Raw genomic sequence first — 27,381 nt, 5'->3', positions numbered from 1 at the left:
TAAATTTTTTTTAAAAGTAAAATCCCTGTTATTTGGAATTCAGGAAACCGGCAGCCTCAAGCAACGGGAAAATAAAAATCACAGAAAATAAATAGCTAAATAGGTAAAAAATACATAGGTTTAAAAGTGGCACCCTCGAGCAGTTAGTTTGCCAATCCACAGAAGAGGCAATCTCAAGCAACTGGAAAATTCACTTATCCAGGTGCCAGATTACAGGGATTTACTGTGTTTACATTACTCTGCCATGGCCTTTGCTTCAACGAATCATTTTTGTGAGTATAAAAATGGGTCAGAATGGACGATTACACTTGAGCCCAGCACCCTCCTCAATTTATTGCCCTAGGTGCATGCACTTTCAAGTTGAAGATCATCGGTTAACAACCAGGAAATGGAATGGTGTTGCCTGATCTGATCACCGATGTTTAGAGCTACTATTGCAATGCTTTTACGCAAGCTAAGTTTTAGATGTTTTCCAAAGGCCAATTTTATGATGGACAACTGCATTGGAATTAACAACCGAGTCATCAAGGCTGGCCAACAGGTAAGAGAGAGGATTGTTTCTACTGGGAGGCAAGACTGGAACTCGATGACATTGCTTACGGATTCAGCAGATTTAAGACAAGAGACAAGGAGGAACGGCTTCTTCTCCAAGAGAGTAGTGGAGTTCTCTGCCCAAGGAAGGCTGCCTCATCAAATGCATGGAAAACGCAGATAGGAGAATTAAGTGGAGCTGATTCCACGGCCAGATCAGCCGTGATCTTAGTAAATAGCTGAGCAGGCTTGATGGCCGACTCCTTCTCCTGTTTCTTTCGTTTCCTTAGCTGGGTATCTAGAAATAGGCGGCGCAGTTTCAGCAGCAGGGGTCACCACTAGGGGGCAGACGTGAGAACGGTTGCTGTCGGCAATGAGCAGTGTTTTATAGATACCTGAGAAGAAGGCTGCAGCCATGGCCACCCAACGATGGAAGTCGACAGCCGAATCGAAGGGAATGTAGCGGTTGAGGAACGTTTCACGCAGCACTGTGATGAGGTTGCGGCACATGGTGAGAAGGAGGTACGAGTACATGAAGGAGACGGCAGCTGCTGATCCGCGGGCAATGATGAGCCCGACTCTCGTGGTTTGGGGTACTCCAGAGTGCTCTCTTAAAACCGCATAGTCTGAAGAGAAAGGGGAACTTGTCAGCCTGTTCAAACAGCAAGTTTAAGTACGTGAATTTATTATTATATCCAATGGCCTTATATTCTATCCCACCCAGGCCACCTGCAGGTTGGAGGAACAACACCTTAGTTTCCATCTGGGCACCCTAGAGCCAGGTGGCATTAACATCGACTCTTCTGCTTCCCACTAAACCTGCTGGCCTTTTCTTTCCCATCTTTCCAGTTCTTCCACCCCCCCCCCACCCCCACCCAGCCATCCCCACTTCCCACCAATTGCCACATCAACATTTTTAAATGTTATTTTTAAAAATAACTTTGCTTACATATCATTACCTTTATCATTACATAAAGGACACAGTTTGACCTGTTGAGAGCTTCTCCAGAATTTTGTGGTTTTTTTTACTTCGACCACAGAATTTTGTGATTTACTTGCAATGTACAGATGCAACAAAATTATTACGGGCTGCAGCCTCTTAGACATGAAGATAGCAAGAGTTAAATATAAAATGACTACATTATGCCATGAGGACATGAAAATAAAATGATAATTTAAAAATGTTGATGTTGCAATTGGTGGAAAACAAAATGTGATGTTTCAAGGGTGTTCGCAGATCCTTTGGTGGTCCCAGGGTGGTATGGGAAGGTTCAGGAGCCTGATAGCTGTTGGAAATTCAAAGTTATTTTTTCTTTTTCAATAGGTACATGACAAAATAAAACTATGTGTGGTGCGCTGTTAGCCAGAATCAGACACACACAAGGCTTTAATCCACAAAGACTTCCACAGAGCCAAGCTGGCTGTAGCTGCAGTAACTCTGAGTGAGGCTTCGGGAGGGTGGCACAGGCTTATATCCCGGAGGGTGATTGACACTCGACCGGGTGGGGCTTGATCCCTTCAGGCTGACTGATTGACAGCCGGCCAGGTGTTGTCCTGTCCCCTTACACTCCTGCAGGTACAGAGATTTCCTTCTGCAGTAGGCCGGCAGTACACTCCTGCAGGTTCAGGTGTTGACCCCTGCAGTAGGCCGGTGGTGTACTACCACACTATGCTACATTTAAAAAAAGAAAATCCCCCCCAAAAAACACTAAATTAATTATTTAACTATCAAACTTCACCCTGCAGCGGCTATTGGCTTAACACGAACAATTCACTACGACCAATAAACAAAATAAGGAAACCAATGGGATCAAAAACCAGAAGATAATTAATCTTACAAATTTTGAAAATAATCAATCAGAAACAAAATTAAGAGTTATTTCAGTAGTGAAACAAAAAGATCAATAAAGTACAAATTTAAGAGTTAAATGAATCTCTGATTGAGTTTGCCGTTGAGGAGTCTGATAGTGGAGGGGGTGCAGTTCTTGAACCCGCTGGTGTGAGTCTTGTGGCCCCTATACCTCTTTTCTGATGGCAGCAGCGAGAACAGAGTGTGTGCTGGGTGGTGAGGATGATTGCTGCTGCTCTCCGATGGCAGCGTTCCCTGTAGATGTTCTCGATGGTGGGGAAGGTTTGGTCTGTGTTGTCTTGGGCTGGCCAACTACCTTTTGCAGGGCTTTATGCTCAGGGGTATTGGTGCCCCCATGTCAGGTCGTGATGCAGCCGGTCAGCACACATAAGTGTAGAAATTTGCCAGGGTTTCCAATGCCGCACCAAATCTCCTCAAACTCCTGAGGAAGTTGAGGTGCTGATGTGCTTTCTTCAAGATGTCATTAGTGTGTTGGCTCCATTTAATCATGGTTCATTCATTCATTAAATTTATTGATCATGGTTTGCCATGATCTGGGATGAATAGAGATAGGTAATTGGTAGGTGGTGGGCAGAAGGGCCAAGTTCTGTGGTATGTCAAACAGGATCAGCCCCTTTTCTTCTTCTGATTGGGCACATTGCAGCCTCCTGGACTCAAACTTTAATTCTACAGCTTCAAGTAACTGCCTCTGGTCGGGGGGAGCCGTTGCTATACCGGCCATGGACCTCCTTTGACCGCCGCGCCATCACAATTCCCCATCCCTCTGGCATTTCAGAAAAATGCACGTACTTCTACTTATACGGGGGGGGGGCGAAACCATGTGATTCATTTTGGAGACCCCCCCTCTAATAGGTCCGCAACCCCCTAGTGGCGCTAGTGCTGCGGGTGGGTGGGGGGGGTGTACACAATAACTCATTTGGGGGGAGGGAGGCATGTTGCGCGAATGCCCCCCCCCCATGACACCAAGCCTGAGTGGAGGACATGCTGAGACTAACCTGGCTGAGGAAGTCCACCTACTCCGAACTTTGCAACCCCCTTCATTCTAACCCTCCAAGTATTCCGTTAACATTGACCAGATAACCTCATGCACTCCTTATCCCCATGGTCACCCCTGATTTATCCTATCAGGAACACCCCCCCCCCACCCCACCACCACACACCCCTCCCCAGCAGCTTAAGAAGCTGCATTTACCTCCCTCCCAGATGTGATGAAGGGTCTTTGGATTGAAACATTGACTCTCTTCTTATTCTCACAGATGTGGCCCAACCTGCTTTAATTTTAGATTTGGAATTAAGTTGGACTTTGGCATCAGGATTTTTTTTTTTGATTCCCAAAATAGTGTGCCTACTTCCCAACAAGGAAATATAAATTTAAAAACAACTTATTTAAATTAAATTTAGACATGCAGCACCATTTCGGCCCATGAGTCTGTGCCGTCCAATTTACACCCCATTAACCTACACCCTCCCGTATGTTTCTCTTAATGGATTATGAAAATAAAAAGAAAGGATCCTGGAAATACCAGGCTGGGCAGCATCAAATTATGAGAAAAACGTCAACTATTACCCGACTACTAAAATTAGGACTTTGAATTATGTTCTTTACGTCATCTTATACTTCAGCTGTAAGAGACTTCACACACACACACACACACACACACACACACACACACACACACACACACACACACACACACACACACACACACACACACACACACAAAAAATAATTGTTTTACATATTGCATTTATGGAGGCATAATTTATTGCAATTTTGCATCCCTAAATGCCACAAAACCAACACCTTTTGTGGCACAGGTTCACCTCAATAAAACCTGGTTCTGATTCTGGACTGAATTATCCTCCTTCTGTGCTGTGAACAACTGGAGCTCCTTCCTCACCCAAAAGGCGAGAGCCTCAATCGAGCTTTTTGTAAGCTTGTGGTTGGGTAAGAATAAGGTGTGACCACAATCAAGTGACAAGGTATTCATCAGCCATGATGTAACGGAATGGTGGAAAAGGCACGAGGAAGCAGGCCATACAGCATTCTTTAGGTAGCAATAACCAACATTTTAGGCTTCAAAGTATGAACAAAAGGCAGACAGGCGTTTGACTAAAATGGTGGGGGTAGGGGGGGGGGGGCGGGAAGGAGCACAGGTGAAAGTAAAGGTATCTTGTTTCCCTATATTATGCAACTGAATGTCCTACTTACAATAGGCGCGTTCAACAAAGACACCAGCAGTAATACCAAAGAAGATTATGGTGCAGAAAATCTGGCGTTGGTAGTTTTGAACGTATTGAATGCCCTCCTGAACCTTTTGCTGAAATTTGTTTTTAGTATACTTTTCCCGTTTTGCTTCTGCAAAGACTCTTCTCGGTGGCTGAGAAGATCTGAAATGAGAATAGGTAAAAGAAAGGCACTGTCAGACTGACACCTCCCGCAAACAGGAGGAACGACACCTTCAACCGTCCATCTGGGAGTCCTCCAACTGGATGGCATTATCATCAAATTCTCCCGTTTCTGTTTAACACCACCATCTCCTAATGTCTTCTTTAGTTCTCTCTCTCTCTCTCTCTTCCCTTTTCCCTCTGTCTCCTTTCACAGAGCCAAAATCAATTCTCACCTTTCCTCTTATCATATCCAATTAACACCTTTTGTTTGCTGGTCCGGACTCCTCCCCCACCCATTCTCTCCCAGTCTTTGTTCAGGAGCCTGCCTACTTTTTCTTTCGACCTTGAAGAAGGGCTCAGGCCCGAAACGTTGGTAATGTATCTTTACTTTTGGTGGACGCTGAGAGCCCAGCTGAGTTCCTCCAGTATTCACTGTTTGTTTTAATTTTTAAAAAAGTCATTGCCTGCTGAATTAAAAGGACTCTTATGTGCTGTCCTTATGACTGTAAGTCCTGACATCAATTAGATATATTTACATTTTTTAAATTGAATTTTAAATTTTATTTACAGCATGGCAGAAGCCAATTCAGGCCAATTAAACCCGCATCGCCCAATTACACCCAAATTAACCAACAACGCTGCACGTTTCGGGGGGTGGGAGTGGGAGGAAAAAGGAGAACCCAGGGAAAATGCATGCAGACACAGGGGGAACGGACAAACTCCTTTCAGACAGCTCTGGATTTGAACCCGGATCTGTGCCAAATGCATTAAAAGGGCAATACTAGTGTAATCACAAAGAAAAAACAATTCTGAGGTCGTCTTATACGATAATTGATCAGGGACACATATCACAATATTGCAATGAAGTACACTGAGAGGGGAGTTACAAAAACCTGCCCACTGACGTTTCAAGAGATTTAAACCTGCAGCAAATTCTGTGCCTAGTTTCCATGGCAAATTGTAAACCTGTCCACATTTTGCAAGAAAACATTAAAAAGCTGACATGATTCTCAGATGAACTCTGGCCATAATGCCAGCTGATTTCTTATGCAAGCTAAAAATTGAGGTGTAACTTCTGTTATGTATGTTCCTGTTTCTCCGATATGTGGTCAACCTTTTAATTTCTGCCGTACTTTTTGCCAAACCGTTTCCGCAGGTCCATCACAAAGCCCTCCTGGTTTATTGAGAGGTGAGTTTCCAGTTTGTTGCCATTTTCTTTGCTGCCTTCGGTAGGTTCAGTCTTTCTGGAAATCATGAAAAAATATATGTATAAGGTGGCGGGAATATTCACCAAACCTGGATGCCGTTTGAACCCAAATTTTTGCTGCCTTTGGCACGCCTGCATTTAAATGGATGTAAGATGATTGGCAGATTGGGCGGGGGTAATGTCTGGCATTGATTGGGTGGGGATGGTGCCTGACACTGATTGAATGGACTGGGGCCTGGCATTGATGTGTCTGTGATGAGTAATTCTATAATGCGGTCCTCTCAGGGCCGCATTGAATTGGGAAGCCTGACAGGTAAATGAATGACTTATCTCCACCTTCCCCATTACATGAATGGGTTGGGCCCTGCCCATGCAGAATGTTCCATCCAATCTGATTCCCCACTTCCATATTTCTCAATCAAACTGTGAGCCACTCAGTTTGATTCTGCCAGTTCCTATTTCCCACCTCCCTTGCATCTGTCCGATGACCTTGGCATATCTCTCAGTGATAACCCCCCCCCGGAACCCTTCCTCTCTCTTTGTTGTCTTGAACAGCTATGGAGGTCACGTCATTGGGCATATTTAAAGCAGAGGTTGATGGGTTCTTGATTAGGAAGGTTGACAAAGGTTACAGGAAAAAAGCTGGAGATTGAGGTTGAGAGGGAAAGTATATCAGGCATGAATCCGGTGGTGGAGCAGACTTGATGAGTTGAATAGCTCCTACATGTGATAGATAGTACTTTCCACTTTCATTCCTCAATTGCACTCCTGTTCCTCCCTCCCAATGTTATACATGGTGATCCTCGATTCATCCCACCCAATTTTATTTCAAGACACACAACCACTCCCTTGCCCCCAGCATGGGTCCAGTCCCTGTTTGTTATGGGATATGTTAGAATACCTATGGGTAAGATATGTCTTTAAAAGGGATTGTGGGGGTTTAGTTTAGGTTACACTTCACATACAGACTAACACATCACAAAAGACATCTCATTTAAAATGCAAGAGCTTTGCTGAAGTGAGACATTGTGTCACCAGTGACTTTGCAGAGACTATGGAACTGCTTTGGAAAATTGGTTTTGAAGCCTTGGGAGAGGTAATTTGGTTTTTACAAGCAGAGAGAGAAAGAAACAAACAGGTAATTTCTATTTTGGAAGGAGGGAGAGAGAGAGAGAGAGAGAGAGAGAGAGAGAGAGAGAGAGAGAGAGAGAGAGAGAGAGAGAGAGAGAGAGAGAAGCCAGTTCTATGGCAGCAGTTGAGGCTTAAAAATGGCCAGCTGGCAGGCTTGTTGAAAAACCCCATTTTGAAGAGGGGTTGTGAGTTCTGAGTTTTGCCTGTTCAAAACCCTTGTAGTCCTTACAAAAAGCAATGGCTGGCTAGAGTGTTTCTCCTGAAATAAGGGAAACAAGAGGAACTCTTTGGTGACCTGGAAGAAGAGGTTATCATTTGGAAAACCCATGATGGGGCAAGTTTCTTTGCAAGACACTGAAGTGACTGATTAGAGAAAATTAGTTTATGTGTGTCCAATGAGCAACAAATCTCTCTCTGAAACCAACAAGAACCTTCCTAAGTGGTAACCTTTTAACATTAAGCTCCAGAACCTGGTGGAAATTATGTTGAATTCTGTGCACAGTATCAGAATTGCCTGGTACCGGTGAACTTGGAGAAGTGAAAAGTGAAGGATTGGACAGTGAAACAGAGAACTTTCCTGAACATATACATATTACATATACATGCGCTTCGAATTAGAAGGGTGAGGGGTGTTAAGTTAATAGTAATTAGTTACAGATTGATCTTGTTACTATGTTTAAAGAAAATTAAAAGCAACTTTTGTTTAAGTAACCATCGTCTTGCCGAATCTCTATTGCTGCTGGGTTTTGGAGTCCTCTGGGCTCGTAGCTCTGTTCCCTTGCTGAGCCCAACCGCTGAAGGGATTGCCCAGTAGCCAATGTTGGGCGCTGAAAATCTGGTCAGTTGTCCCTCGGGCAGGACCTCCCTGATCTGGCTCCTCTGCTGTGGACTCCTTTGCCTTGGACCTGCTCAGTGGAGCTTACTTGCGGAAAACCACGGCAGTATTCTGGTGATCTGCTTGTGCACCAGCTGTCACACCACCTTGCATGTGTCACAGTGTCAGGAAGGTTACTGAACCCCAAAGAAAGCGAGGCAATACTGGATGAAAAGGGAAGCCGAAGGAGGAGGTTGAGGCAGGTACAATTGCCACACTGAGAACTATTTGGACAGATATGTAGAGAGGATGGGCTCAGAGGGGGATGAGCCCAAAGAGGGACATTTTGGTCAGTATTGGAAAGTTGCACTGATTGGGTGGGGGTAGTGCCTGGCACTGATTGGGTATGACTCTAACATATCCAATGAGTACAACAATTTTCCTTTGCTACTGATGTTTTACTAATTAGAATGAAACCCCTAGTATATGGCACATATGAGGATTGACAGATGCCGGATTAATGAATTGTGTGATTGGCAAACTAACGACGAGGTGCGCCAATTTTAAACTTCCGTGTATTTCACCTTTTCATTTTCCACAATTTTTTTTTTTTTTTTGCCGGTTGCACAAATTCCAGATAACAGGGGGTTTACTGTAAAACGATGTGTTTCCAGCAAAACTCTTCTCCCCTGACCTCAATTTGCTTCATAACCTTGAGACCTCGACCCTGTTATCTGGCACTCGCTTACTTACTCGGATCGTTTTTTCTTTATTATGAAGGAAACCCGATCGGATTTGTCTCGCTTCTGCCCTTCAACGCCTGGAGGAATAAATTAGTTACCATTGTTGAATATGAATGTGTTGATTAAACTCCCACAGAAGGTGGGGGACTCAGAGACAATCGTTATATTCTATGCTGTAATTGTTTTTCGAGAAGCCTTTTATTTTAGTGACAGGTGATTTGTGGTGGAATAAAAGGTCCCCAGACATTTAAATCTGAGCTTGTTCAGCTATGCCAAAGCAAAGGACACAATGATTGCAGATGACTTTATAGAGCAGATCCACACACAGATTATTGGGGAACTTTACGGTTGTTGTTGTTGAGGCCATTTGGTAACAACTGAGCAATTCAAAAACGGTCAGTTCACCCCATCAGATCTCTCTCCCTTCTCCAATATGTATATATGTTCTGTGCTGTCAAAGCTTTTGACCTCTAATGGGGCTGTGAAAGATTGTGACTAGTTATCCTTGGCCAGATTGAAAACTGATACTAACTAAGCGCAGAATGCAAATCATCCGATATTAGATGGAACATAATCATTGCACATGCCGAATCCACACCAATGCATTTAGTCTCTCCCACAAATAAAAGCATCCCCGTAAATCCAATGGAGATGGATGTCGTGGTGAGAGGGAAGAGATTTAAGAGCAACTCTTGCATATTTCTATAGGCGTACCATGGAGAGCATTCTGACTGGTTCCATCATTGTCTGGCACGGACAGGACAAAAGGAAAAGGCCGCAGAGAGTTGGAAACGCGGCCAGCGCCATCATGGGCGTTAGTCTTCACTCCATCGAGGACCTCCACAACAGGCGGTGTCTCAAGAAAGCATCCTCTATCCTCAAGGACCCTCACCGCCCGGGTCGTGCCCTCTTCACCCTGCTGCCATCAGGAAGGAGGCGCAGGAGACTGAAGACAAACACCCAGTGGTACAAGGTCGGCTTCTTCCCCTCTGCCCTCAGATTTCTGAATGGATAATGAACCACAGGCACTACTTTTTCTCTTCTCTTGCACTAATTTATTATTTTTTTAAGTATTGCTTTAACAGAAATGTAATTGGTAGCAATTTTGCACTTTTAATGCACAATAAATATACATTTTTAAAATTTCGACAGACAGCCACATAAACAGACCCTTTCTACCTACGAACCTGTCCTGCCAAATTGACTTACAACCACCGGTACGTTTTGAAGGGTGGGAGGAATCCCGCACAGTCAGGGGGAAGAACGTACAAACTCCTTGCAGACAGCGCAGGATTCAAACTTCAGTCCCTGCCGCTGGCCAACCGTGCTGCCCCATGGCGCCACAAAACAACAAATTTTGTGACGCATGTTCACGTCGATACATTTTGATTCTGATTCTGACCTGAGGGGCAACTTTAAAAAAAAAACTTACAGAGAGTGGTCCCTAATCTGAAACGAGCGGCCTGAGGAATTTATGGAAATTGACACAATTGCAACGTTCAAATGGCACTTGGACAGATTTATGGGTAGGTAGAAAGATGTTGACCAGATGAGGACAACTGGGACCAAGCTCCGAAGGCCAATTTGGTCAGCCTGGATGAGTTAGCCCAAAGGATCTGTTTTGTGGCCAATAACTCAAGTCAATTCATACAACATTGTTTCAAACAGCAGAATGACTCAAGCGTTTGTCCACGGCCTGATCCAATGGCATCCATTCCACTAAAAGTGGACAGTTGAAAATAAATTTAATGACCAACCTCTAATGAATGCATCGACCCTTAGTGTGAGGACACAACATTAAGGAAAGTACAATGTTGCAAGGATGGTTCAAAGCAGAAGATTTTGGCGCAAGAGGGAGTGGATTCAGGAGGTCCATTTTCAGGACGAAGATCCCATTTTCAGGGTATTGGTCATCAGACTATCATTTATTGCTCATCTCAGACCTATTCCTGAATAATTGGAAATGCTATAGATTCTTTCACAGTGTTGAAGTTTTCACCATTTTGACATTGAATTACAGTAAAGTACTTTGAAATAAATAAATCTGAACATTATAACCACTGAAGAATTTAAATGAAAGGTTGTGGAAAGTCAACTCCTTGTTTGGATTTGAGATTTACAAGTTTGGGATGGGATACTTATCACTTAGAGAATAATGAGGCAACTTTACTGACCTTTCACATTGAGCTGAGCCAGTTCCAACTCATTGTAGTGATCTCGGAACAAATAATGGAAATCCTCCCACATTAATTCCTCCTTATCTTCGAAGCCAGCTTCTTTGAACATTGATTCCATGACCTCTTGTGTTTGATCCTTCGACAAGCAGTTGTTAGAGATCTCAATAAAAGATCTAAACAAAAAGGTGGACATGAATTGTCTGAAATTCTATTCCTAATTCAAATCCTATTCACATCACGTTCCTGTACTATTCCTCTATCCTTTGATTCTTTTAGCCCAGTTTTAGCCCAGCAAAGACTCTGGGTCCCAGTTTTCTGGAACTACCGACAGGAGCAAAGACTCTGGGTCCCGGTTTCCAGGAACTACCAACAAGCACATATACTCCATGTCCCCATTTTTCGGGACTGGTTTTATACCCAACCACCAGCTGGTTAGTACTGGTGTTCGTACTGTAGTTTATCATGGACTCAGTCCGGAGTATATATTATGTAAGGTTAAAAATGGCTGGAGTCCAAAGGGTTAACATATTAAAAAACTATTGATCTCTATTTGGAATATTTTCAGTAACTGGGTCTACATACCCTTTGGTATTGAAGAATTAAAAAAAAATTTAGCTCAGAATCACTTGTTTGAGTCTGGGACCCAGATCCGACATATTCCATTTTAACCGTCTCTATCAAGAATTTTGTACGTTTAAATCGGAAGATATCATTCTTCTCAACTCAGGACAGTACAGGCCTCATCTGCTTCATCTCATCTCCCCTTATCACAGGATAATCCCTGAGTCATTGATTTATTATTTAAAATTTAAACATACAGAACAGTAACAGGCCCTTTTGGCCCACAAGCCTGGGCAGCTCAATCCCACCCAACTAACCTACAGCCCTGTACGTTTTGGAGGGTGGGAGAAAACCCATGCAGACATGGGAAAAACGTGCCAACTCCTTACACACAGTGGCGTATTTGAACCCCAGTCGCTGGTGCTGCCGTAGCATCGCACTAACCGCGATCTTGAACAGAGTTGAGTTTCTGCCTCAGGGATGGGGTGAAGGGGAGATCCCAAGAGAGCCTTCGCCTCTGGACCTGTGTAGGGACGATGAGTGAGGTTGAAGTAGAACTTAAAAGCACACAAAAAATGCCTGGTTTAGTCGATAAGGTCCATGGTATCCAGCACCTAGGAGTGCATGCCTGAGGCTCTCTTTGCTCCACTATGTCAGTCACGTAGAAGACTAGAAGTGGAAGACTTGGGGCAGTTAATTCCCCTTCACATTTTATTTTTTGTTATAATTAAATCTAGTGAACCAAAACTTCTAGATCATTTTGAGCTATCTGACATTAGAAAACACAGACCAGATAAAAATAAACCCCAAAATGATACTGCCAAAAAGAAAAATCAAACTTTACTGCAAAATAATTAGCCGATCTTTTGTAACTGGGCCTCAGAGGTAACAGGTATTGTTCCAATATGTAAGCAAAATGTAGCTGGTTTCAATGCCCAGGAGGTTGGTGCCCATAGAGGCCTTGGATAAATAAACTAGTCACTTTCTACAGCCTTTTGTGTTCCTGTGTCCTTGAGTTTCCAAACCCAATGATTGGCAGCAGAGTGTGAAATAAAAAAGGTGAACTGCAGTACAACTCCGATTATCCAAAATTCTCAGTTATCCGAAATGTTTTTGGGCCTGGAAGTGATGTCTGTTCGGCTCCGAAAGATTCTTCGGATAATTGAGAATTTCAGAAAAAAAATCAGATAATCCTCATTTGTCTGAAAAATATTGAAGCCGTTTTGCCTCCGAAAATTTTTGGATAAATGCAGATATCCGAAACCCTCAGTTATCCAAATTTTGGAGCCAAACATAAGTCATGGGTTGACAACATTTTGGAAAAACCTCTGAGTAGAATTTTGAGTTTTTTTGGTTTATTTTGTTCAGGTTTTTTTTGGAGAGAATTAAATATTAGTTCATGCTTAAAAAGCCTTCCCTTGTAACACTGTTTAAACAACAACAAACAACAAGTGATTTTCTGTTTCTGCTGGGCTGTTATTTTAAAAAAATGACCAGTTATCTAAAAATATAGTTTATCTAAAAACGGCCAGGTCCCAACCATTTTAGATAATCAGAGTTGTACTGTGCAATATTCTTTCAGAAAGATTGATTTGAATTACCTCAGTAGTTGCAAGAACTCTTCTTTTGACATGGAACCACTTCCATCAACATCATACATGTTAAACATGAGCCTGGATTTTTCTTCTGGTGAACCTGCACAAGGAAATTAGGATAAGTTTACAACTGGTCCTTTCGGGCCCTGACAATCAATCAGTTTCTCTGATGAGAAAACCATCTACAACGATGCCCGATTGAAGATGGAGAACGGTTGTTGGTTGGAGTAAGAAATTCGTATTCGGTCTCCATTATGAAATGTATCAGCGATTCTGCCATCCCCACTTGCCCTCCACCCACACGCACCTCCCTCAACATCCCCTTCCTCCTCTGTTCCCATCTGACCACCATTTGGCTGCACTAACAGCAGGTAAATCCACCTTCACCCTTTCTTCCCTCCTTCTTTTAACGGGTGCTATAGAAACTCAGCAGGTCATGCAGCATCCATAGGAAGTAAAAGGGTAACTGACCAGAGGCCCAGACCGGGCGTGCTGGTTAGCCTTTCACTTCCATTGGATACTGCGTGACCTTCTGAGTTTCTTCAGCACATTTTGTGCATTTCATTTTCCTTTTACTTCACATTTTGATTGATCTTCTTTATCCTCTCATTTTCCTGCCTCTTCTCTCCCAATCCTGCTCCCCCTCCTGCCTTCATCAGTCCACCAATCATCTATTGACCCCTCTCCTTCTTTAACACTGTCTATCTTTCCTCTCCCACTTCAGTCCTTGAAACCGTCCCATTTCCCTCTCTAGCCCAGAAGGTCAGCGTGGAGATGTTGGCCTGAAAGGTCTGCTCCTGGCGGTGGGACTCCATGAGTGGAGTGTGTGTGTGTGTGTGTGTGTGTGTGTGTGTGTGTGTGTGTGTGTGTGTGTGTGTGTGTGTGTGTGTGTGTGTGTGTGTGTGTGTGTGTGTGTGTGTGTGTGTTGTAGAGTCACAGCATAATGTCTGTGGCGCCATCTCGAATCACCCTGAATTCACGCCTACCTTTCATCAAAATAACAAAAATATCCATGAATTCCAGGAAGGACAGGTAGCCATTTCCGTCTTTATCTGCTAGCATAAACATCTGCTCTACGAACATAGAGTCTTCCTTGATTCCCAGAGCATCAGCAAATTCTGCAGGCGTCAGCTCACAGTTCAGAGACTCTTTTGCCTTCTTTTGGGTTTCATTGTCAAAGTCTCCCGCATCGGACCCATCAATCTCCAGAACCTTATTGTCGGGAAGAGAGCAGAAGCAGATAATATTATACAGGCATGATGCAGGGACGGTGCGGTTGTCTGATGAACTGGTGTCTACCTCGCTGAAGATGGACAACGTCGCTGACACCACCTTAAATCCCCATCACTTGGGCCCCTCCAAGTCTTGTAGATGTAAGGAAGGCCCTTTCTAGTTTAGATTGATGTTGATTAGCACATCAAATACTTTAATTAATTAATCAAAATATGAATTTGTAAATACAGATTTGTTAATGCTTATGCTAAGATACCCAACAATAGTGAGGGGGGGGGGGGGGTGGCAGGATGTGTGTGTGTTGCCAGCAATGACAACCAAGTGGAACTTCCACCAGCCCTGACCAAGGACAGCAAGAGGCTCTGGAATGTGAGTTGCCTGACTACAACAGCCTGGCTGATGAATTTCCGACAGTCCTGATTCTCTCTCAAATCATGTGACTTACAAATATCAGGAGACCCGAAACTTTAGCAATACCTGAGCAGAGGGGAACATGTCCACAGTATGGTGCCACACCTAGATAGGCATTGCATCACTTAATACTGATGGCATAATGCTTGCTGCGTAGAAGGCAAGTGTTTTGGGATTAGTTAATGTCAGATAGTATTGGAGAATTTGAACACACACATTTGTATGTTCAGCTCGGTCCTCTACAGAGGTGATGAACCACCCACAAGCTTAAAGAGTACCCATAAAAGGGTATTGGTACAGAAAATAAACCACATAAACTATATAGTATTAATTATGTATTCATTAATCCATTACTATGTAACAATTTACTATGTATTCATCATTATATTTACTACGCTACACACTATGCTACAAAGTAACAATTTACACTACAAAATTAACAATACGATGTAGCAGCTGTGTAGCGGGCCGAGCGGGCACACAGCGCGGCAATGCGAACTGTCGCCGGCACTGTTCTGCGGGCTGTTGAGTCTCCTGATGGAAGGCATGGGACACTTACACGGCTAAATTTACACCTGCCTGACCTGTGGATCGGCAACAAACTCGTAGTGACGTCCCACCTTGTCCCGTGGAGCCCGGGACACACAGTATATAAAAGAAGCCTGTAAACCCTGAATAAATTTGTCTTGAGTTGACTACTCTGGCATGTGTTTGTATTTCTTTAGTAGCTTTCCCGTAGTAGCCGCTACAACATTATGTATTTACTACATGAAGCCACAGTGAATAGGTCCAGGATAAGGCAACAGGCGGCAGAATATGATGAAACACTTGATTGAAGATTAGATTAATGGGTGGAAAATAATGAAAATAATTGTGGCGAGCCAAGGGATGACATCTTGCTAAGATAAATGGTTATGAATGATTGGGTGCAGAAATGTGATTTTAAGTCAGGACTCTAAAATTAAAAAAAAGCTCTGCACTAATGTTGCGTAGGCAATCAGTGACTAGTTTTTTTTTAACTGCCACAGCTTCCGTTTGCAAATAAAAGTTTAAAACTTCTTGAAGAATCTTCTGCGTCTCCTGGTTATTCTTGGCATTTGACAAACCTCGACATGTTTGGCGCTGCGAGCAGGGTCGGAAAGAGACTCACGAAAAAGGGAACGGCAGGTTGAGTAACAGAATTAAGGGAGCACCCAGAAAAAAGTGTAATTGCTTTTGTTACAATTTGGACTAAAAATTCTGTTAGTGTTGGAGGTTTCGGGGACACAGAAGTGTGAAACAACTGCCAAAGAATCTGGCAAAATTGTAGTTAAAGGGGGCCAAGAGATCAGGAAAAACTTCATTGGGGGTGAGTATAGTTAAGATAACATAGAATAACTAAAGAAAATTTCGATGTGGTGCTGTTAAATCCTTCTGGATACCGCCTCGTATGTAATGAGGGTCTGTACGGACAGGGCAGAGAAAGTCCTCATGGATACTTCTCTGTGAGAATACAGGGGACTGAACGGACGAGGCCACCCTAGAGAGTAGGGGTCAGCACGGGCAGGATAGGGCGTTCTGTGAATACAGCCCTAGAGAGTAGGGGTCTGCATGTGCAGAGCAGGTAGGCGAGAAAAATCCAAACCAATTGGATAATATTTTGTAAAATTTCAAAAATCCAGCGGAAATTGGAAAGTGACAAATTAGGGACATGAAGCAATTGCAGTCGAGATATTGATTAAAAAAAAGTTCCCAGTATCTAAAAATATTACAAAAAATTCTGAAAAATGGGAAAAAAGAACTAAGATACTGTTGACTAGGTGGTTGAAAGAAGGTACTTTTGATGTAAACATATATGATGAAATGGAAGGACTAATTAAAAATTACAAATCAAAAAACAAATCTAAGAAAAGGAATGTGTGTTTTTGATGAACGTGGAGTAAGTGCAAATCAGTGCTCTTATTATTCAACCGACACAGGGATATAGGGGAGGGGGCTACCAGGGATGTGATTTACCCCATATGGTAACTTACCTTACATATCGAATAATGATGTAATCTTTTAGTTCAACTTGTTTACTTGAGTGTATAAAAATTGATGCATTCCTTTGTTGAACAGAGACCCCCCCCCCCCCCCAATGGAGATGGCTTTCGAGGAGGAAATCTGACCCCTACTCATCCAGAGGATGCCTCGTCCATCAGTCCCCTGTATTCTCACAGAGCAGTATCCACGAGGACTTTCTCTGCCCTGTCTTTCAGGTTAACTTGGTGTCCAATAAAGAGTGAACTGTATCAGTTCTGTGTGCTGTGGTCTTTGCATTGGGAAGCGGCAGTTTCAAGACAACATTTGGCAAGCCAGCCAGGAGCCCAAGATTGAGGAATGCTTACTGGATGGTGTCAGTGACCGGCTGAACTAGCATCTAAAGAACAGGCCCATGGGACACTTTCCCGGTTCTTCTCTTGATGTGTTGGATCAACTGATCCCTCCCTCCCTATAGCATAACTCTGATGGACTCCAGACGAATCAAGAGTGTCTCATCCCAAGCTTGAAGATTCGACTGGGGAAGAGAAAATAAGGGTTTGAGGATTCACTCAGGGGAAGGAATAACAGTGCTGTCCACATAATGTTTTGTCTTAGTTTTGATGCCCTGCCTTAGACTGGTTGTTATGAGGGGAAATATAAATATAAATGTTTAAATTTTAAATTTTAGACGTACAGCACATAAACAGACCCTTTCTGCCTACGAGCCCGCGCTGCCCAATTGACTTACAACCACCGGTACGTTTTGAAGGGTGGGAGGAAACACACACAGTCAAGGGGAGAACGTACAAACTCCTTATAGACAGCGCCAGATTCAAACAAGGATCGCTGACACTGCAAAAGCGTCACGCTAACCGCAATGACAAACATGCCACTCTTGAAGCAAGGGGATGAAAGGGGCTGTGTGAGTCTACACATAGAAAATGTGTTGGGTCGCTTTTCACTGGAATTTAATGACCGTATCATGGTAGGGAATCTAGGAGCGTTTTGGATATTCAAAAACGAGCCAAAAAGCTGATCTCTATTCCTTGCTGCCATGGTAATAAATAGAAACCTATAACCTCCAACTTACCAAAGGACATTTAGGAGTTAGGAAGTGCCCAGTTCTCTGTTCCCTCAGCAGCCTGTATGAGGTCCACATTTTAAAAAATTAAATTATACATATAGCGATGTAACAGGACAATTCGGCCCTATGATTCTAGGCTGCCCAGTTTATACCCCATTAACCTATGCTTGGTTTGAAGGGTGGGAGGAAACCAGAGGCCCCAGAGAAAACCCACACAGACAGGGGGAGAACGTACAAACTCCTTACAGACAGCATGGGATTCGAACCCACGACAGGCCTAATCGCTGGCACTGTAAAGGCATTGTGTTAACCACCATGCCAACGCAAAATTGGCTATTAGCAGTGGCTGCCAGTAAATTGCGATGCAATTACGACATTGCATGGGACGACATTAGCGCGATTGCTTTTGGTATTGTAACGACAACAGCAAGATGGAAGCTCAACCCACGCCTCCCCCACCCCACCACCATGTCACACAATTAACGGCTTGTGTTTTGGGAGGAAACCAGAGCACATGGAGGGTCCCAGAGAGAACGTACAAACTCATCGCAGACAGAACCAGATTTGAAATAGCATTGCGCTAACCGTTATCTTTATATCTTTACGATGCAAGTTCCACAAAATAATTGTATCAGTACCTGTGCAAACACACGACGGAAGAATGTATCTAAGATTTTAATTCTCTGTTGCTTTGTTACAGCTTCCTTCAACAGAGTGCGCTCTCGCACTTCATGCACCAGCAGATGTATGCCATAGTTGTCCAGGTATTTTTTTAAATCTGCCACAAATTCATTTCGTTCATCTTCATTGTGGAACATCAGCACCTGAAGATAACAGGCAGTGTTTACATTAATATTAACCCACGTTACTTTTAAACATTTATCCATCAATAAGATAGTTAAGAAGAGCGATGGGATGCTGGGCTTCATCAGTCAGGGACTGAGTTCAGGATAATTTGCAATTCGTTCAATCTCTGGTGAGACCACATGTCGAATGTAGTGTTCATATCTGGTCGCCTCATTCCGAGAAAGAAGTGGAGAGGGTGCAGAGGAGATTTACCGGCACGTTGCCTGGATTGGAAAATAAGGCAAATGAGGTAAGGTTAGCAGAGCTTGAACTTTTCTCTTTGGAGCGCAGAAGGATGAGTGGAGACTTAATAGAGGTCAACAAGATTCTGAGAGGCAGGGGTAGACAGCCAGCACCTTTTTCCCAGAGCGGGAGTCGCAAACACCAGAGGACATTAGTACAAATTGAAGGGAAGAAAGTTAGGGAGAGACATCAGGGGTACGTTTTCTACAGAGAGTTGTGGTTCCCTGAATGCTTTGGCAGGGGCGATGGCAGAGGCTGAAACATTTGGGGCACATGGATGAAAGGAAAATATTGAGGTTGGAAGGGTATAGTTTTCTTTTGGTAGGAACATATAGGTCAGCACAACCTCGAGGGTCGAAGGACCTGTAATTTGCTGTAGTGTTCTATGACACTTTTCTCTCTCTCAAAGGGGATACTATTTAAATGCTCAATGAAGAAAAGGTAATAGGATGAAATAATATAATTTTGGAGGAGAGAAAAGATTGCGCTTGTCCTCTGCCAGAGTGAGGCCCAACATGAATGGGAGGAACAACACCTCATATTCCACCTGGATCGTCTGCAGCCCAAAATTATGAATACTGGTTTTTAATTTCAGGGAACCCTCACCTTCTATGTACCTCCCCCCCTTCTTTTCCAGCTCTAGTCCCTTTCCACCTCTTGTTTTGACCCCTCTCCCACCATCACTCCCTCCCATTTTCATCCCACTTCCCCTCCTACCTACGCCCATCAGATCTCCTCCCTCACCTCGTTCAATCTGGTCTCCACTGTCATCCACCACAGCCCTGACGGTTCCCATCACTACTATTCTCACCTTCCAGATTCCAGCACCAGTTGCCTCTCTTCCCAAATATCATACCGCTCCCATACCATCCCCCCAACTCAGCTGTCTCTACCTCTCTCTCTCTCACTCTTCCTGTCTCTCTCTTTGCTTCCCCATCTCTCTCTCTCTCTCCCCACCCCTTCTCTCCCTCTGTCTCCCCATCCTTGCCCCCTTTATCTCTCTCCTCCTCCTTCTCTCCTGCCTCTTTCTCTCCCCAATTTCCCTCCCCTCTCACACACACACTCACCTCTATCCCTCCCCTTCTCATGTCTATCAATCCCCTGACCTTACCTCTCACCCTGTTGTTTCCATCATCCTTTACCCCCCCCCTTTCCTGGTTAACAATCCCTCTACCACACCCTCCCCCACCACCCCCCCCCCCCACCATTTCCTCCCTATGCTTCGTGATCATGGTTTCAACAGGCAGAAGATTCATGATCTTCAAGGATAGTTTCTTTTGTGCAGTTATCGGACTTGAGTTGACCTCCATGAAGTGCCATTGCACTGCTTTGATTGTACCTTCCTCGGTGCCCTCTCCTACCCCGACTTTTCGACTATTATATTGCACTATCTTAAGTATGAGTTGACCTGCCCAGATAGCACACAAAACAAAGCTTTTCAATGCATCCTCATACATGTGACAAATACCAAGACCTACCAGATCATATTCTTTGGGGACCTTCAGCAACAGGGCTTTTTGTTCCTTGTTGGTGGATTGAATAATGTCGAAGTGGCTACCATTAGTGAGCCTGATGTTTCGGATGATGGAATGCTTGCTATCCATGACTTTAATGCACTTGTTGGAGTGGAGGATGATGCTGACATTCCGGATGGCTTCTTTGGGTCCTTGCCATTCGGAGGCTAAATGCAATAAGACCAGAGGACATAAGAGCAAAGATAGGCTCTTCAGCCCATCGAGTCTGTCCCGCCATTCAACCGTGAGCTGATCCATTCCCCCACTCAATCCCACTGCCTGTCCTTTTCCTCTTCACTTTTGATGCCCTGGCTAATCAAGACCCTATCAATCTCTCCCTTAAATACACCCAGTGAGTTGTCCACAACTGGCGGTGGCAACAAATTCCAAAGACTTACTGCCCTCTGGCTAAAGGAATTCATCTCTATTATAAATGGTTTCCCTTCAATCCTGAAGTTGACCCCCCCACTCACACGCACACACTCACACACACACACACACACACACACACACACACACACACGCACACGCACACACACACACATCCACACCAACCCACCCACCCACCCTCACACACACACACTCACACACACACACACTCACACACACACATACACACACACTCACACCACACACCCACTCACACACACACACACACTCACACACACACACACACACTCACACACACACTCACACACACACACACACACACACTCACACGCACACACACACACACACACACACACACACACACACACACACACAACAGCCAACAGCTTGTCCTGTTCACTGCGTAATTTTGGGGATACAAGACATTTAGTGTCAGAGAAACAAGAAAATGTAACTTTGAATGTTATATAACTGTTCATTGGCTGGAAATAGCTGTAAAGGGGTTGACTGTTTCCATCTCATTGTTTTACGGGCTGGCGTTTCATCTTGTACAAAGAGGCAAATGAAGGGACGGGATAATTCATCCTCGGTTCTGGTTCTCAATGTTTGGATGAGTATCAGTCACCGTCCTCTCCTGACATTAAGATCACTGGATCCAAGTGGAGAACAGGTACAACCAAAAGCCAATATTCATGCACTATTCAGGGCTAGTGACTGTGAGAAAGTAGGTTTTAGTGTTCAATAAAAAATGTTAGTTTTAAAATAGTGATTGGAAGGAGAAGGGGGGGGCTGCATTTTTCTTTCTCGTTATCATTTTAGGAGCTGATGAGGAGCTCCTTGCTCTCTCAGATGGTTCGGGTGGTGTGAGACTAACTAACGAACCCCAAGAGAACTTTGGAGGAGTGTGTTCTTAAATGGAGCAGTTAGTTTGAATGTTCCAGAGGACTAGAGATTAAAACGTATAAATAAATATGATATTGTGAGTCAGTTTTCTTTGTAGTAAGCTAATTGCTCATGGCAGTGCTTCTTTCTGTAACAGAGCGCTCATGCTTTGCAAAGTGATGGAAAGTTTGTTTTTGCAGTTGCTTTCGTGTTTGCTTTGGACCATTTCAACACCTGAAGACCAATTTCCTCCCTCATATTTTTTAAAAATTCTATTAAATGTTACTTCTCTTAACCAGTGATTTGGGGGTTAGTATTTTGAAGGCCACAAAGACAAAAATGTTAAACTGTTTCAATAGTATTGTTGGTGTCTGCACTGAAACCATGCAGAAATAAATGTGTGAAATGTACATTGATCAATTCCAGTCGCTGTTACAAATAAGTGTTTTATTTTGTAAGTTATAATTAATACCTTGAATTTTGCCTCCTGGGGAGATTTGCTTCTTCAATGAGGCTTTCATGTTCTGTAATCTCTTCTTTTCTCTCTTTCGACTCAGAGATATTGTGAAAGCCAAAAGCAAGGCCGCTGTAAAATAAATAATAGAAGAGTCATTACTGTGAAGGCATAACGAAGGAGAACTTGTGATGTATTTTCCACCTTCAAGGAGAGCTGGTCCATGCAATGTCTCTGTCTTGGTGACTTTGTTCAGAAGAAGTTGTCTGTATTTAAATAGGTGGATTAATGGTAGGCATTAGAACCTCTTGGAACCACAGAGATAGATCATTCACAGGGAGTATTGCTTCAAAATGAGGACAATGTAAATTGTCCACCATTTTAATTTCCTTAAATAATGAATCAACCAAGATTTATGCTGAAGCAATATTGGTACCTACACTTTACAAAATTAGATGTGGAATACAAATTCAATGCCTCACAAGAAACCTCAAACTTTCATATTTATTGTCAGAGTACATACACGACATCACATACAACCCTGAGATTCCTTTTTCCTGCGGGTGAGGCAGAATGACCATTTATTGGTATTGACAGGTAAACAGCTAATGAATGTAAATGAACTCACTGTGCAATACAAAGAGAACAAAAAGAAAATCAATTAAGTGAAAAAGTACGAGTCTTTAAGTGAGTCCCTGATTGAGTTTGTTGTTGAGGGGTCTGATGGTAGAGGGGGAGCAGCTGTTCCTGAACCTGGTGGTGTGAGTTTTGTGGTATCGATACCTCTTTCCTGATGCCAGCAGTGAGTACACAGTGTGTGCTGGGTGGTGTGGGTCTTTGATGATATTGTTGCTGCTCTCTGATGGCAGTATTCCCTGTAGATGTACTCAGAAGTGGGGAAGGTTTTGCCTGTGATATCTGGCTGTGTCCACTACCTTTTGGAGGGTACTGGTATTCCCATACCAGACTGAGATGCAGCCAGTCAGAACACTTTCCACCACACCTCAGTGGAAATTTGCCTGGGTTTCTGGCGTCGTACCAAACCTCCGCAAACTCTTGAGGAAGTAGGGGCGCTGACTTGTTTTCTTCTTGAGGCCATTGGTGTGTTGGGTCCAGGAAAGATCCTCTGAGATAGTAACTCCCAATAAGCCATTTCAGTAATTGGATAGGGGGATTCATTTGGTGATGTAATTTCATCACTCTGGTGAATCGACAAAGTCAGGGATCATATGGGCTTCCTCCAACTAATCACTGGTTGGTCCTCAAGTTAGCAGTGTGAAGGGGGTCACTGAGTGTGCCCTGGTGCTTAAATTTCAGGTCTCCTTGAAGTTTTTCTTCTAGCACTGGCTATTGTCTTCAATTCCCAAGCTTATGCATTAAACAATCAATAAATCCCTAGAATTCAGTGAGAGAAGTGAAGGCAGCAGCGGTCAATGCAGTGCAGCTACCTGAGATCCTTGTGGGGAGCCAAACTGGGAGACCAGAGCTGGAAGCCACAAGGCACAAGGTACCTTGATAAAGGGTGCAAGCCCAAAACGTTGCATCTTCAACTTTGCTATGCAAGAATGCTGTTTTACCTGCTGAGTTTCTCCAGCATTGTGCGTTTTTACTTCCATCACGAGACACAAGATGAAGATGGGGGCAACTAGCTAGAAAGGAAATGTGGAAACCAATCTGGACAAGCTCATGGTCGTCGAGCTTGAGAGCAGCAGGGAGTGTGCAGATTGGGAGAAGGGAGAGAGACTCTCATAGAGCTCCTTTCGGAGAGAGGAGGAGGAACACCCGAGGTGTCCAGAAACCTACAGTCAATTCTGAAGCTGCCCACACAGCCTCTATTTAAATGGCCACCCATTTCAATTCTCCATTTGTGACACATTGTGGTAGCAGCAAGCAGAAACAAAACACGAAAGTCTGGACATACCACTTTCAGCTGTGGTGGCTCAGGAGGGGCTGACTCAGGTTTATATTTGGGTCGGCTGATTGACAGCCGGCCAGGTGGAGTCAGCCCCCCCAGGGGTCTATTCAGGTGGGCTGATTGACAGCAGGCCAGGTGGAGTCAACCCTTAGGTGATCTTCCTACAGGTACAGAGATCGCCCCCTGAAGTTGGCTAGTGATCGTATCACCACACTATTCCATTTCCTTGCCGACATGTCTGTCCATGGTCTCATGCACTGCCAGACGGAGACTAGCAGCAAATTGGAGGAGCAATACCTCATCTTCCAACTGGGCACCCTCCAAAAGAATGGCATTAATATCGACTTTACTGGTTTTCGCTAAACTCCCACCCCCTTCTTCCCCTGTTGTCTCTCCTTTTCCGGTCTCCTTTCACACAGTTATGATAAATTCAACCTAGTTCCTGATCATATCAGGTTAACACCTTTTGTTGGTCTGGATTCCTCCCCCATTGTTTGAATTCTGAGACTTTCTGATAGATCCTGCGTTTTCTGATTTTTCCTTGACCAAGGGCTCAGGCCCGAAACGTCAGCACTCTATTGACCAGCTGAGTTCCTCCAGCATTTCAGTATATTTAGTTCAAAAAGCAACAAACCAGTGCAAATTCTAGTTCAACTGCCATGGTCACATGATGGCCATAGGTTAGCGCTTGGAGCTCCAATTTACATCAGAAGTACGAATCGTTACAACGTTGGGTGTGAAGCCCCAAAGTTCGCGCTCCACCGTTGTAGTAAAAACACACTGAAATGTTGGAGAAATTTATGGTGATACACCACTAGCTGACTGCAGGCAGGGGGGGGGTTGGGGGGGGGGCGCGATCTGTGTACCTGCAGGAAGTGCATCGGAGGACCAGGCAACACCTGGCCGGCTGTCAATCGGCCGACCTGAATGGACCAAACCCCGCCAATCCCCCTCCGGGATAGAAGCCACAGCCGGCCCCTCGAGGTCAATCTCAGAGCCAGCACGGCTATTCTCACAGCCAGCTCCGTGGTAGTTTGTGTGGAATAAAGCCTGCGGAACAGACTTTATGCTTTGTGTCTGCTTTTCTGCTCGACGACGCATCAAGGAAACTCAGCTGGTCTTTCCGCTGTTACACAAACTAAATGTCCAAGTATAAGGACCAGTCCAATATTTCAACTGGTATTGTTTCGTCATTAAAATGATGACAAACATGACTAAATCAACAATGGGTTGCTTTGCGCTCATTACTTTTCAGCAATGGGGACAATTTCAAAATATGTCACCTTCCAAAAGCAAGGGGATCGCTTTTAATGTTATAATTATACAAAATATGGTGACTAATGGGAAACGTTTGGGAACAGTGGCTTGTTCTCTTTCACTGAGGTACATGATGAAAATGCAAGGGGATTCCAATTCTTTTTTTGCTTTGCTTTCGGGTGGCAGGGTTAGCACGACATTGGCACAGCGCCAGCGGCCCTGGTTCAAATCCCGCACTCTCTGTTGGGAGTTTGTGCACTTTCCCTGTGTCTGTGTGAGTTTCCTCTGGGTACAACTGTAATGGAGGATTTAGACCAGCTTATGCAAGAAGGGATGCATATGAATCAGTAGACATTATCTAATTTACACCATGAGGCCCAGAGATGTAGTTGCCTTTTGTTGGTCACAGACTGTCAGAAGACCTTGAAGATAATTAAATCATTTATTTAAAGAGAGAAGCTATGAGTAAACAATTTTTTGGGTAATATAAGCCATGGTCCCACTGCTGAAGTAGAGACTCTCCGAGGGATGGTAACATCTCTCAGCAAGAAGAAGAATTTCTAGAGTCCAGCTAACATCCCAGTCGGGGGAGGTGGAGAAGCTGCTACTGGCGCCCCGACAACCTACTACAAGTGTGCGTTCATTGCCTCACTTCGGCAGTTGGGACCAGTCCAGGCGTTAAGTATAATTGGGAAGGGCTTGAATATTGTAGTTTGAAATCAGCTTTTGAATTTGTAATAAACATTTGTATAAACTGAAGTGCTCTCGGCGTGTGTGTGTCTATTTTCTTTCGGTAGCTCAAACACTGTGACCAATCTAAAACGAACAAAGGGAGAGGTACAAGTTTACCCAGGACAACGACGAGATTGTAGGTCAATCAGATGAAATTGGGCGGCACGGGTTACAATGGGCAGAGTAAATATTTGCCGTAAATAAATATTTTTTAAAAAGATTTAAAACTAAAAGGAAAATAGAATCTACAGACCTAGAGGGAAACAGCAAAGGGCAGCAATAAGTATTCCAAAGCCTGCTCCACTGCCATCAAAGTAATGGAGGGTGCTGACTTTCACACATGGTTCCATATCGCTGTCGGTCAGCTGCTTTCGTTGAACACAGGGATCATCTGAAAGCATGCAAAAAAAAATTTAAATTAATAAGGAAGTGTAGACAAAGTGTTGTTGTGCATTGCATCTCCACAAGAGCTGTCCTCAAACATCTCAGTGAGATGTTTTGCAATCATTGCAAAATTTCTCAAGTGCTCTTTCAATTCTGCTGTTTTTCATTCAAAGATTTATCCCCTCAGTCTCTCAGCTGCTTAGATCCTGGTCAAAAGAATTCCCGCTCAGCTGCTTGGGATGACTAGTAGAAAAGATTCATGGTACCCGCCCCCCCCTTCAGCTGAGTGTGTTTTCGAACGTCTGTTTGAATGCCCCCCCCCCCCCCCCCCAACCCTGTACCACTGACTTAATGTGTTCCTTGCAGTAACAGTTTTGCCTTAATTTTGAGTTAGGCCATTTTGTTGCATAGCTCTGCTGAGATTTGTAAATATCTTGCTGATCATCAGTAGAGAGTAAGACCCAGGTCTCCGCAGCCCTGCGCCACTGACCATCTTTCAAGTAGAATACGTCTTTCTGAATATTCCCAGGCTCTGCAATGGTTGCCAGCAAAACATCTTTGAACGTTGTGTTCCAAATGGATCTGAGTTCCGCTTCTGTAAAAATCCTGCAAGAAACAGAATTTACCATCCTCTTTCCCAGTCTAAAATATTCAGGTGTTGTTTGTCGTTCACAGCATTCCTTTCCACGGCGATCTTAATTCTTACTGACACTTTGTCTTTCACATATACACACTCTATTTATGCCAATTCAGAAATTAAGCCAGTATTTGCCAGGATGCTTTATTAATTTTTTTTAATCAACTTCAGAGATACTGCATGGTAACAGGACCTCCTATCCCACGGCTTGTCTTTTATGGGGGGGGGGGGGTGTACAAACTCCTTAAAGAGAATGCCAGATTCAAACCTATGTCCCAATAGCTGTAATAGTGTTGGGCTAACCGCTCTGCTAATCTTCCAGGTGCACTGGGAAGAAAGATGTCAAAGCAGTCCGTATAAATGGATAAAGCAACCTCC

General features: G+C 43.9%; 1 protein-coding gene across 2 annotated transcripts in view; it reads right to left on the bottom strand.

The window, feature by feature from the left end:
* LOC138745536 (dual oxidase 2-like) overlaps nt 1-27,381 on the bottom strand; it is a 109,130-nt gene that overhangs the window by 23,289 nt on the left and 58,460 nt on the right. For both annotated transcript variants that reach the window (XM_069902672.1, XM_069902673.1), the window contains 12 exons: nt 26,857-26,972; nt 26,236-26,373; nt 22,097-22,210; nt 20,317-20,519; nt 18,388-18,573; nt 14,007-14,232; nt 13,027-13,120; nt 10,862-11,037; nt 8,698-8,764; nt 5,926-6,036; nt 4,614-4,792; nt 927-1,157 (listed from right to left, as the gene is read on the bottom strand). In XM_069902672.1, coding sequence (XP_069758773.1) covers nt 927-1,157; nt 4,614-4,792; nt 5,926-6,036; nt 8,698-8,764; nt 10,862-11,037; nt 13,027-13,120; nt 14,007-14,232; nt 18,388-18,573; nt 20,317-20,519; nt 22,097-22,210; nt 26,236-26,373; nt 26,857-26,972 — 1,841 coding nt within the window. The remainder of the gene's footprint in view (nt 1-926; nt 1,158-4,613; nt 4,793-5,925; nt 6,037-8,697; nt 8,765-10,861; nt 11,038-13,026; nt 13,121-14,006; nt 14,233-18,387; nt 18,574-20,316; nt 20,520-22,096; nt 22,211-26,235; nt 26,374-26,856; nt 26,973-27,381) is intronic.

This window comes from Narcine bancroftii, chromosome 11 (genome assembly GCF_036971445.1).
Source record: "Narcine bancroftii isolate sNarBan1 chromosome 11, sNarBan1.hap1, whole genome shotgun sequence".
NCBI lineage: Eukaryota > Metazoa > Chordata > Chondrichthyes > Torpediniformes > Narcinidae > Narcine > Narcine bancroftii.
This window is presented reverse-complemented; position numbering and strand designations above follow the sequence as displayed.